Here is a 13,129-nt window from a genome sequence, read left to right as displayed (position 1 = left end):
TTTAAGACTTAAATGTTCAATTACTTAGTCCTTCCTTGATTCGTTTTTAAAAAAGGGGCTAGGCTTTGGTAAAAAAAAAAAAACTTTTTTAATAATCGTTAGAAAACAGTTATTTCTATACAGCTTTATTTAGATACATCCGTTTTCTTACGAGTATTAAAATTTTTTTTTTACCGGAGCCTCCCCCCCCCCCTTTAATTGAGACGTCACAATGCCGTGTTCAATAGGAAATGTAAACCGGTTATCACGAACTGACTTCTCTGTACGCAAACACGGCAGAGCTCTCGGCAATTACGGCAGGACTCGGCAATTACGGCAGGACTCGGCAATTACGGCAGGACTCGGCAATTACGGCAGGACTCGGCAATTACGGCATGACTCGGCAATTACGGCAGGACTCGGCAATTACGGCAGGACTCGGCAATTACGGCATGACTCGGCAATTACGGCAGGACTTGAAGTTCTGCAGACACACCAAAGATGATCCTAAAGTGTGTAATGTGTAATCACGAGAGAGAATCAAAGCACCAACTCGCTGCCTGTGTACCTGATGCTGACAGTTGGACTGTCACACACCGCCGAGTCTGGAATCTTCTGCAGAAATCTCGTGCCTGCAACACGATAGGTGCCTGCCCCGTACCCGACCCCCTTCACGGCAATTGCCAAAGAATACATTTATCCTCCGCTTTCAGATTTTCACATCTCACACTTACACCCCACCCCCTCTCATTGCTGCTATACTTGGCTCCCATCACGAGCCTATCAAACTCATCCTGATGGTATCTGAGATGGCACCCCAGCTTGTACTCGCCTGATACCATCTCCAGACTAAAGACAACAACAGGACCGTGCCAGCCCTCAGACCACCAGACTTCCCTGACTTTCTCGCAGACGATATTCACAAACTCACTTCCAGCTGATCGGGTGACGTCTTCCGGAAACTGAGGCTCACACTCCTGTAGTGGCAGCAGAGTTTGGATAGTGGCACCAAGGTTTGGTTAGCGGTGCTAAGGTTTGGTTAGTGGCACCATGTTAGTGGCACCAGAGTTTGGTTAGTGGCACCAGAGTTTGGTTAGTGGCACCAGAGTTTGGTTAGTGGCACCAGAGTTTGGTTAGTGGCACCAGGTAGTATCACGGTAGTATCAACAATTTTATTTAATCCATTAATATCAGGCGCTAATCAAACCGACACATTTATATATATATATATATATATATATATATATATATATATATATATATATATATATATATATATATATATATATATATATATACATATATATATATATATATATATATATATATATATATATATATATATATATATATATATATATATATATATATATATATATATACAGGGAAAGAATCCAGGTGAAATATCGCCATTAAAAGGTCAACATTTTATCAGACGATTGTCAAGCGGAAGCTAGTGATATGTAAACTGTGGAACATATTTCAGGAAGTCATGTCGGCTCTCCAAACTACTGATGACTGCGCGCGCACTAATTGTTGATCTACGTCGCCGTCGACGTCATCAATTCGTCACTATGGACGCCGGCCGCACGCGCGGTACCTAAACAGAAACCCGAGCCTGTGGTTATCCGGGCCTGGAACAATAAACTGCGGCCACGATAAGCTCCCTTGTTTGTTGACCCAGACCCCGACCCATAATATTGACCCTCGCATTGTCAGCGGCGGGCTGGGGTATGCTGGGACTTTCAGTGCGGCTGAGTCGGGCTCTGGCTCATGCACTACGGAGGGTGATCTGAAGATGATCGGAGAGTTATCTATAAGCTGCTGTCGGGGTTTGATTGTGTTAGGGGAGATAGGTCAGGTGTAGAAAAACAAACGGTGGGGTGGGGGGCCAAGACCTACACGTCACAGATATGCTAGGCCCTGCTGGGGGGGGGTGAATGACGTCATGTGTCTGCTAGAATATTTCGAACAACATAAGAATTTGGCGTTATTCCTGACAATCAGACCGTAACTAAATGTTGATTGTCTTGGTTGATTGTAGGTAACACGTCGGTCATTGTGATGTTGTCTCTTTATGTAGCCGTATGCTGGTAGATGGCCCTTTGCTGGTAGATTGTCCTGTGGTGTTAGATGGCCCTGTACTACTAGATGGCCCTTTACTACTAGATGGCCCTGTGGTGTTAGATGGCCCTGTACTACTAGATGGCCCTTTACTACTAGATGGCCCTTTACTACTAGATGGCCCTGTGGTATTAGATGGTCCTTTACTACTAGATGGCCCTTTACTACTAGATGGCCCTTTACTACTAGATGGCCCTGTGGTATTAGATGGTCCTTTACTACTAGATGGCCCTTTACTACTAGATGGCCCTTTACTACTAGATGGCCGTTTACTACTAGATGGCCCTTTACTACTAGATGGCCCTTTACTACTAGATGGCCCTGTGGTATTAGATGGTCCTTTACTACTAGATGGCCCTTTACTACTAGATGGCCCTTTACTACTAGATGGCCCTGTGGTGTTAGATGGCCCTGTGTTGTTAGATGGCCATTTACTACTAGATGGCCCTGTGCTGTTAGATGGCCCTTTACTACTAGATCGCCATGTGGTGTTAGATGGCCCTTTACTACTAGATGTCCCTGTGGTGTTAGATGGCCCTTTACTACTAGATGGCCCTGTGCTTTTAGATGGCCATTTACTACTAGATGGCCTTGTGGTGTTAGATGGCCCTTTACTACTAGATGGCCCTGTGCTGATAGATGGCCCTTTACTACTAGATGGCCCTGTGCTGTTAGATGGCCCTTTACTACTAGATCGCCCTGTGCTGTTAGATGGCCCTTTACTACTAGATCGCCCTGTGCTGTTAGATGGCCCTTTACTACTAGATGGCCTTGTGGTGTTAGATGGCCCTTTACTACTAGATGGCCCTGTGCTGATAGATGGCCCTTTACTACTAGATGGCCCTGTGCTGTTAGATGGCCCTTTACTACTAGATCGCCCTGTGCTGTTAGATGGCCCTTTACTACTAGATCGCCCTGTGCTGTTAGATGGCCCTTTACTACTAGATCGCCCTGTGCTGTTAGATGGCCCTTTGCTACTAGATGGCCTTGTGGTGTTAGAGCGCTATGTGCTGTTAGATGGTCATATGATGTTAAATGGCCCTCTGCATCTAGATGGCCCTCTGCAGCTAGATGGCCCTGTGCAGCTAGATGGCCCTGTGCAGCTAGATGGCCCTGTGTTGCGTGATGGCCCTGTAAAAGACTCTAATTGGCCAACCGAGCTTGTCCACCTGGCCAACACATAGTTACACGTCTCACTAGAACAACTCTGTTGTTAAAATCTCATTGCTTTATTTATTGCTTTTTTTTATTCAACATTTTATTCAATTATTATTACATTACAATCACTACTTAAACCAGCTTTAATTGGCAATCAGTCTCTAATTAGAATCTCAGGTCCAACATAATTGATGAGTATCACCCGTGTCATCTGATGAAGCCATGGCGGCCATCTTGTCCAGACTGATCAGGTCAAAGGTCAGTTATTGCTGGACACTGACAGATGGCTGGTCATTGTCAGTGACAAGTGGTGGAATGTTGACTGACATGTCAGTCTGTCTGTATGTCCTCCAGTCGGGTTCATACTGCTCGCAGTAGATTTTAAACATGGCTACCTGTAGAAATACCACATAATGTAAACATGGCTACCTACAAACATATCACATAATTTAAACATGGCTACCTGTACACATATCACATAATTTAAACAGAGCTACCTGAAGACATATCACATAATATGGCTAGTAAGTAGGTCACCAACCTGTTCTATGGCTCATGCAGGTTTTATTGAGCCGTAGAACGGGTTGGTGACCTACTTACCAGCCCTATTACGGTGAGGTCAGAAAGTACTCACGATATCTGGGACAAGAGACGACCTTGACATTGAGATTCGACTCCTAAGTTTGGCTGTGGAGGGGTGGAGCCACCGGGGCAGGGGTCCGCCATCTTGTGTGCCGGTCACTTTACCGGCCAGTCTACCCAGCTCCTGTAGCAGACGTAGGCGGGCCTGGGGGTGGGGAGGAGGGGGGTAGGTGTTAGATGGGCAGCAGGCTTGGACAGTCCAGCTGTCCAGTCGTGTCACCTATCATCAGTATGTTAAGCTAAACACTCCTACAGACACAATTGGGGCACTAGACTATTGGACTATATATTGAGCATGTCCTAGCGGTAGAACGCTAGACTGCTACCTGAAAGTCTCGCGTTCGAATCCGGGTTCATTAGAACGTCCCTGAGTCGACCCAGCTCTGATGGGTACCTAATTCACATTAGAGAAACAAAGGCGGCTGGGCAAAGTGCTGACCAAAATATCCCCTTGTATGCCGAGGTTATTGAAACAGGTGAACTCTACTTCATCTGCACCATGTGTCTTGGACACAAACAATGATGATGATTGAGCTGCTAGTCTGCTATATTCTCCACCCTCTTGACTGAACGTATTGATTTGATTCTATCGCTTACCTCTGCGTTATCCATCGGAACTTCCGCTTTCTTCTTCTCCTTGGCGATTTCCGGCAGTCTGGTAGATTCTATGGCGTGGTAGGGGTTGGGTACCCTGTAGAGACGAGAGACTGGAACCCACGGCCTGCTGTACATCGACTCGTCTCTTTCAAACGACAGGGAGGCGAGTGGTCGAGGGGAGGCTGGCGGTGCTGTAGCAAATGTGGAACAGTTGGGAAAGGTTTGAATCTTCTGTTAGCGGCCAGACGACGTCATAGTTTGTTAGGTTCGATTAGGGGATCGAAAATTGGGTAACTTAACAACTGTCACAGCATGGTACACTAAAGTCTTCTTGGTGCACTCAAGGTATTCACATAGTACTCATATGGTACTCACGGATACATAAGTAGAATGTAAGTGGTATTGAAAGTATGGTTTTAAAGATATACATATATATATATATATATATATATATATATATATATATATATATATATATATATATATATATATATATGTATATATATATATAGTTCATCAATTTCAATAAGAACATTCATTCTAGGAAAAAGTAAAATGGCTTTTATAAACCTCACTCGACTAGCGCTAGGTCTAAAAGTCTACAAATTTTGTGTTTAAAAATAAATAAAACTAAAAGTAAATAAAATGTAAGTATGTTTGGTATATTCATATATCTTCTTTGATCTTGAAGTATTCGCCTCAACATTTGAAGTCTACCACAGTAAACTTGACACCTGCAGTAAGGATTGGCTATTGAGTGATACACCTGAAGATTTGGATTAGTGGGTGATACACCTGAAGATTTGGATCAGTGGAACGTTTCTCCACAGCTTATGCGTGTGTTAAAAACAGAAGGTTCTAATCCACGCTGCACCAAAGACTACAAACTTACCCTAGTCTAGCTAAATAACAAGCAAATAAATCTATGTGACTAAAAACGTTTTAAAAACATTTTTTTTCAACAAAAAGCTGTAATAAATAAGCAAATGAAAAATACTTTTTTTTTACTTAAATTGCATAATGCAAAAGCTTATTGCTACGAAGTTGTTATATTTATTTTATTTTCTACATTTTAGTAATTAGGTATTAAAAAATGTAATTATAAGCCGTTAGCTTCTTACTATTTTCTAGCTACTTGTTGAATGAGCGCGACCCGTCATAAAAAAAAAACGGTTTTATTCCCCCCCCCCCCCCCTTTGTGTCGGAATAATTTCCTCAAAGTATGTTTACATTAGTAATGTTTTCTTACATCTAATTTGTAAACTAATCTAGATCTCTAGGCTGATTTGAAAACTTTCGTTGTGAACAACTTCAATGAGCGAGTGGTCGTTACGACGTACAGGGGGGGGGGGGTGGTTCTGGGTACATATATCCCCGGGCTCTGACCCTAGGGGCGTCAAAATGTGTTGGAAAAAAATTAAAAGCTCATTTTAGCTGCAGTTTTGAATTATACACATAAAAAATATATGGGGGGGGGGGGGGGCAAAACTGAAAGTTTGTCCTCGTGCGCCGGGAGAGGTCGATACGCCTTTGATGACATATTTGATTTTTGAAAATAGTAGTCTTTAGATGAGTTAGATTTCTAGATTGGTATAGGATATGTTTGCGCACTCAAATTGTGAATTCAAATTTGTAAGTGACAAGAGTAAAAAGAGAAAAAAAATTCTATCTACTACTTTGGACATGGTATTACTTTCTAGCTAAATAATTTAGAAAAGTAATTTTTTAATGTAAAAAATAAAATGTAAAATTTATAATATCGAAAAAAAAAAGACAAATCTAGGAAATTTGAAATTTTCGAAGAGATTAATTTACCACGAATTCCTAGCATTCTCTGAAACTCTGAAAATAAAACCTATTGTGGTAAATTTCGTGTGGTTTTTAACCATGTTAAGACGTGTGTACATGTGGCATTGCACGTCAAAATGTGGTAGTTGCCAGTGTGTGGTTGGTACTGGTAGAGTGTTGACGTCGAGGTCACTGACGAGATAGATGGTGGCGGTAAGACGATGTTGTTTGATGGAGTTGGTGTTTACATGGTGGGGTACAGAGGTCAGTACAGAGGTCAGTACAGAGGTCAGTACAGAGGTCAGTACAGAGGTCAGTACAGAGGTCAGTACAGAGGTCAGTACAGAGGTCAGTACAGAGGTCAGTACAGAGGTCAGTACAGAGGTCAGTACAGAGGTCAGTACAGAGGTCAGTACAGAGGTCAGTACAGAGGTCAGTACAGAGGTCAGTACAGAGGTCAGTACAGAGGTCAGTACAGAGGTCAGTACCAAGGTCAGTACAGAGGTCAGTACAGAGGTCAGTACAGAGGTCAGTACCAAGGTCAGTACAGAGGTCAGTACAGAGGTCAGTACAGAGGTCAGTACAGAGGTCAGTACAGAGGTCAGTACAGAGGTCAGTACCAAGGTCAGTACAGAGGTCAGTACAGAGGTCAGTACAGAGGTCAGTACAGAGGTCAGTACAGAGGTCAGTACAGAGGTCAGTACCAAGGTCAGTACAGAGGTCAGTACCAAGGTCAGTACAGAGGTCAGTACAGAGGTCAGTACAGGGGTCAGTACAGAGGTCAGTACAGAGGTCAGTACAGAGGTCAGTACAGAGGTCAGTACAGAGGTCAGTACCAAGGTCAGTACAGAGGTCAGTACCAAGGTCAGTACAGAGGTCAGTACAGAGGTCAGTACAGAGGTCAGTACAGAGGTCAGTACAGAGGTCAGTACCGAGGTCAGTACAGAGGTCAGTACAGAGGTCAGTACAGAGGTCAGTACAGAGGTCAGTACAGAGGTCAGTACCGAGGTCAGTACAGAGGTCAGTACAGAGGTCAGTACAGAGGTCAGTACCAAGGTCAGTACAGAGGTCAGTACAGAGGTCAGTACAGGGGTCAGTACAGAGGTCAGTACAGAGGTCAGTACAGAGGTCAGTACCAAGGTCAGTACAGAGGTCAGTACCAAGGTCAGTACAGAGGTCAGTACCAAGGTCAGTACAGAGGTCAGTACCAAGGTCAGTACAGAGGTCAGTACCAAGGTCAGTACAGAGGTCAGTACAGGGGTCAGTAGGAAGAGAGAATCACCTGGGTCAGCAGGTAGAGAGAGAGAGAGAGAGAGAGAGAGAGAAAGAGAGCATCGCGTGTCAGCAGAGGTCACTCACCTGAGGCCAGATACTTCCGGTCAGTGGAGCGTGACTGGACGAGCGGCTCACGTTGTAGCCACTCAAGCGTGGTCAGCTGGAACTCTTGGTCCCTGGGGACAGTGGGAGATGCTATAAACTTCTGGAACTTTACACCGTGCAATACTGTCCACACACAAACATAGGTAAAACTTTGATCCGAACGGTTGGCTTCAAATGACCAAAACATCACTGACAATGCCTAAAATGACCATGTCACTGAGATACCTGAGTGTGGGTGAGGCCTTGGCAATGGTGAGTGTCAGGTAGGCCGCCACGTAATGGCCGTACTTGCAGGCACGTAGAAGGGGCGTGTCTCCGGCCAGGTTCCGGATATCCGGGTTGACACTGAACTGTGGGAAACACGGGGAGATGGTAGAGGTGGTAGAGTTGTTGGTAGAGTTGGTAGAGTTGTTGGTAGAGTTGGTAGAGTTGTTGGTAGAAGTGGTAGAGTTGTTGGTAGAAGTGGTAGAGTTGTTGGTAGAGTTGGTAGAGTTGTTGGTAGAAGTGGTAGAGTTGTTGGTAGAAGTGGTAGAGTTGTTGGTAGAGTTGGTAGAGTTGTTGGTAGAGTTGGTAGAGTTGTTGGTAGAAGTGGTAGAGTTGTTGGTAGAAGTGGTAGAGTTGTTGGTAGAGTTGGTAGAGTTGTTGGTAGAAGTGGTAGAGTTGGAAGAGTTTGTAGAGTTGGTAGATAGAGGTGATAGAGACCAATTGGAGCATTAGACCAACTGGGACTTTAGACCAACTGGGAACATAAACCAGACCAAGTGTGATCAGATCAGCGGCTAAACAAACAGAACGAACACAAGAGGTGCAGACAAGCTCACTGCGCATGTCACGATCTGCGCTACTGGAGAAAGGTGAGTGTTTACAAATACAGGCAGGTAGAGACAACAGTGGGTCTCAGGTCTTACAGGTAGGTAAATATATCAGTGGGTCTCACGTCTTACAGGTAGGTAGAGGTATCAGTGGGTCTCAGGTCTTACAGTTAGGTAAATATATCAGTGGGTCTCATGTTTTACAGGCAGGTAGAATTATCAGTGGGTCTCAGGTCTTACAATATACAGGTAGGTAGAGATATCAGTGGGTCTCAGGTCTTACAGGTAGGTAGAGATATCAGTGGGTCTCAGGTCTTACAGGTAGGTAGAGGTATCAGTGGGTCTCAGGTCTTACAGGTAGGTAGAGGTATCAGTAGGTCTCAGGTCTTACAGGTAGGTAGAGGTATCAGTAGGTCTCACGTCTTACAGGTAGGTAGAGGTATCAGTAGGTCTCACGTCTTACAGGTAGGTAGAGATATCAGTAGGTCTCAGGTCTTACAGGTAGGTAGAGGTATCAGTAGGTCTCACGTCTTACAGGTAGGTAGAGATAGTCTTCAGTGGGTCTCAGGTCTTACAGGTAGAGGTATCAGTGGGTCTCAGGTCTTACAATATACAGGTAGGTAGAGGTATCAGTGGGTCTCAGGTCTTACAATATACAGGTAGGTAGAGGTATCAGTGGGTCTCAGGTCTTACAATATACAGGTAGGTAGAGGTATCAGTAGGTCTCAGGTCTTACAGGTAGGTAGAGGTATCAGTAGGTCTCACGTCTTACAGGTGGGTAGAGGTATCAGTGGGTCTCAGGTCTTACAGGTAGGTAGAGATATCAGTAGGTCTCAGGTCTTACAGGTAGGTAGAGGTATCAGTAGGTCTCACGTCTTACAGGTAGGTAGAGATAGTCTTCAGTGGGTCTCAGGTCTTACAGGTAGAGGTATCAGTGGGTCTCAGGTCTTACAGGTAGAGGTATCAGTGGGTCTCAGGTCTTACAGGTAGGTAGAGGTATCAGTGGGTCTCAGGTCTTACAGGTAGGTAGAGATAGTCTTCAGTGGGTCTCAGGTCTTACAGGTAGAGGTATCAGTGGGTCTCAGGTCTTACAGGTAGGTAGAGATAGTCTTCAGTGGGTCTCAGGTCTTACAGGTAGAGGTATCAGTGGGTCTCAGGTCTTACAGGTAGGTAGAGATATCAGTTGGTCTCAGGTCTTACAGGTAGGTAGAGATACCAGTAGGTCTCACGTCTTACAGGTAGGTAGAGATATCAGTGGGTCTCAGGTCTTATAAAATACAGGCAGGTAAAAATATTCTCACATCTACAGTCGCTGGTCCCACAGAGCTGGCTGCAGGAATTGATTTATTCCAAACTTTTTCCGCACTCTGTGTGTGTGTGTGTTGTAGGGCATGTAAGTTATGATAAAATTAGATCTGATTTCAAACTATCCCAACTATCCTACCTTATTGATAGCCTTGACCAGTATCCCAACTATCCTAACTATCCTAACTATCCTAACTATCCCAACTATCCTAACTATCCTAACTATCCTACCTTGTGGATAGCCTGGGCCAGTATCCTAACTATCGTCTCACTACCGCTGAGGACAGCGTGGTGCATGGGTGTGTTGGCGTCGCTGTCTGCCTCAGTCAGATCGATGTTGTCGGCCTGTTGGGATAGATAGTACACAGATATTGGTGACGTCACTCCATGTTGTCTGCCTGTTGGGATACAGGAGGAAACATGAGTACACAGATATTGGTGACGTCACTCAATTTTGTCGGCCTGTTGGGATACATGAATACACATGAGTACACAGATATTGGTGACGTCACTCACTCAATGTTGCCATAAAGTTGTCTTCTTTAAATTTTGATACTTTGTTTTTCTACTCCACCAGGACAATCACCATAAGCATGAACCTACCGAGTCCACAGTTATATCACATTACTGTTCACTGAGGTGTCCTACGTGACCTAACAGTGTAGTGATACAACCAGTCGTTTTGTGATACCCGACTGCTTCAAAGACCTCATCAAATGAAGCTTGCAGTGAAATTTTTTACCTTGAGGAAAAGACGGACGAGCTTCTCACGGCCGTTCATGCAGGCGTAGCTGAGGGCCGTGCGGCCCATGCCGTCCCGCATGTTGGCCGTGGCCTTGGCCTCCAGCAGGACCCGGGCCATCCTGTAGCCGAGGACACTGTCGTCAATGATGCAGGTGAGCATCAGGGCCGTCCTGCCATGCACATCCCTACAGTCAGGGTCTGCTCCGTGCTTGGTCAGCAGGAGGCGGACCTGCGGACAGGGAGGTCAGTGATTGGTCAAGGCAGTGATTGGTCAAGGCAGTGATTGGTCAAGTCAGTGATTGGTCAGATCAAGTCAGTGGTTGGTCAAGTCAGTGATTGGTCAAGTCAGTGATTGGTCAGATCAAGTCAGTGGTTGGTCAAGTCAGTGATTGGTCAAGTCAGTGATTGGTCAAGTCAGTGATTGGTCAGATCAAGTCAGTGGTTGGTCAAGTCAGTGATTGGTCAGATCAAGTCAGTGGTTGGTCAAGTCAGTGATTGGTCAAGTCAGTGATTGGTCAAGTCAGTGATTGGTCAAGTCAGTGATTGGTCAAGTCAGTGATTGGTCAAGTCAGTGATTGGTCAAGTCAGTGATTGGTCAAGTCAGTGAAAGTCAGTGATTGGTCTAGTCAGTGATTGGTCAAGTCAGTGATTGGTCTAGTCAGTGATTGGTCAAGTCAGTGATTGGTCAAGTCAGTGATTGGTCTAGTCAGTGATTGGTCAAGTCAGTGATTGGTCAAGTCAGTGATTGGTCAAGTCAGTGATTGGTCAAGTCAGTGATTGGTCAAGTCAGTGATTGGTCAAGTCAGTGATTGGTCTAGTCAGTGATTGGTCGAGTTAGTGATTGGTCAAGTCAGTGATTGGTCAAATCAAGTCAGTGATTGGTTAGGTGGAGGGTTCAAATGTAAACAAAATTCTACAGTGAAAATTCTAGATTGACATATTAAAGTTTTAGAATGATTTAGAGAAAGTTCCAGATTGACCTAGTGAATGTTCTAGACTGACCTAGAGAATGTTCTAGACTGACCTAGAGAATGTTCTAGACTGACCTAGAGAAAGTTCTAGATTGACCTAGTGAATGTTCTATACTGACCTAGAGAAAGTTCTAGACTGACCTAGAGAAAGTTCTAGACTGACCTAGAGAATGTTCTAGACTGACCTAGAGAATGTTCTAGACTGACCTGATGCAGACGTTCGTCCAGTACAGCCTGGTGCAGGGCTGTCTTAATCAGACGTTTGGTGGGGGGCGGGGGGAGCAGAACTTTCTCCATTCACGTGAGCTCTTGTAGGCGGGGTGGGCGTCACCTGTTACACAACATCACCACATTTAGACAACATCAACACACTTACACAACATCACAACACTAAGAAGACATCTCCACACTTACACACAACATCACCACACTTAGACAACATCAAGACACTTAGACGACAACATCACCACACTTAGACAACATCACCACACTTAGACAACATCACCACACTTAGACAACATCACCACACTTAGACAACATCAAGACACTTAGACGACAACATCACCATACTTAGACAACATCACCACACTTAGACAACATCACCATACTTAGACAACATCACCACACTTAGACAACATGACCACACTTAGACAACAGCAAGACACTTAGACGACAACATCACCACACTTACATAACATCACCACACTTACACAACAACCACATAACTAATCACATACACAACAAACTTACAGGTATGAACTAAATCCACCGACCATAAGTCCAACTACAGACTCCACACACAAACAGTAAATCCAGCGACCATAGAACTAATCACAACTCTCAAGTCTGAATCAAGTCTTCCATAATGTGATAACGACGCCTTGTTAAACTCAAAGCCAGTCAACGTACCTGAGATACCAAGCTACACCTGATTAGTCTATGTTAATCGATCTACGATCACTACCCATGTGTATAGCTCCTGATTTCCGATCAATACAGATCAATAATCAGTTTTTAATGTCGAGAATTTAAATTGATTGAAAGATTGAAAGATTTAAAGATTTAGGTGAGAGATCAGCCAGGTGAGCCGTCACAGCGTGATCACGGAGCGTGAAGTGTCAAGTGTTGTGTGACGAGTCACGCGTGGCCACACGGTGGGCTATTGAGACCCCGTTTGTTTGAGTTGACCCCTCCGTTAGGGCTGATCGGGCAAGTTCTCGTTGGGATTGTCTTGCTACTTTGTATGTACACACATACCACACACAACGCACTCGACACACAGCACACTCGATACATACCACATACCACACACAACACACATACTATGCCAAAACACAACCCACACAACACTATACCTTTGACCTACACTACTTCCCATATATTTGCTACCCCCTTAACACCACCATACCCATAACACCACCTACCCACTCCCCACCACTTTTATCCCATAGTCTGGAGGCGTCCATCTTATCCTATCCCTCCATTCCGCTCTCCTCCACCTCTCTCCCCCCCCCCCAGTTCTTCCTTCAGTACCTCTACTAGTACCTCACCCTTTACCTCATCCAGTACCTCCAGCATAACCTCTCAGTACCTCACCTTTACCTCACCCAATACCACCCCCATTAAGAA

At 44.7% G+C, this 13,129-nt stretch overlaps 1 protein-coding gene across 2 annotated transcripts; it reads right to left on the bottom strand.

The window, feature by feature from the left end:
* Positions 1-3,348: 3,348 nt before the first annotated feature.
* LOC131940539 (ankyrin repeat domain-containing protein 50-like) lies at positions 3,349-12,428 on the bottom strand. 2 transcript variants are annotated; one of them, XM_059299202.1, is made up of 10 exons: positions 12,251-12,428; positions 11,708-11,831; positions 10,528-10,758; positions 10,017-10,130; positions 7,894-8,018; positions 7,648-7,739; positions 6,316-6,342; positions 4,501-4,691; positions 3,896-4,048; positions 3,349-3,656 (listed from the first exon to the last, which is right to left on the bottom strand). In XM_059299202.1, the coding sequence occupies exons 2-10, from the start codon at positions 11,795-11,797 to the stop codon at positions 3,525-3,527; spliced, it is 1,155 nt and encodes a 384-aa protein (XP_059155185.1). In that variant the 5' UTR covers positions 11,798-11,831; positions 12,251-12,428; the 3' UTR covers positions 3,349-3,524. The 2 variants fall into 2 exon arrangements, with proteins under 2 accessions (XP_059155185.1, XP_059155186.1); XM_059299203.1 differs by lacking the exon at positions 6,316-6,342.
* Positions 12,429-13,129: the final 701 nt, after the last annotated feature.

The sequence above is a fragment of the Physella acuta genome, unplaced genomic scaffold (assembly GCF_028476545.2).
Source record: "Physella acuta isolate Inbredline_101_S28 unplaced genomic scaffold, ASM2847654v3 ptg000322l, whole genome shotgun sequence".
NCBI classification, from domain to species: Eukaryota; Metazoa; Mollusca; class Gastropoda; family Physidae; genus Physella; species Physella acuta.
Note: the sequence above shows the minus strand (reverse complement) of the source record. Positions and strands in the feature narration are given on the sequence as shown.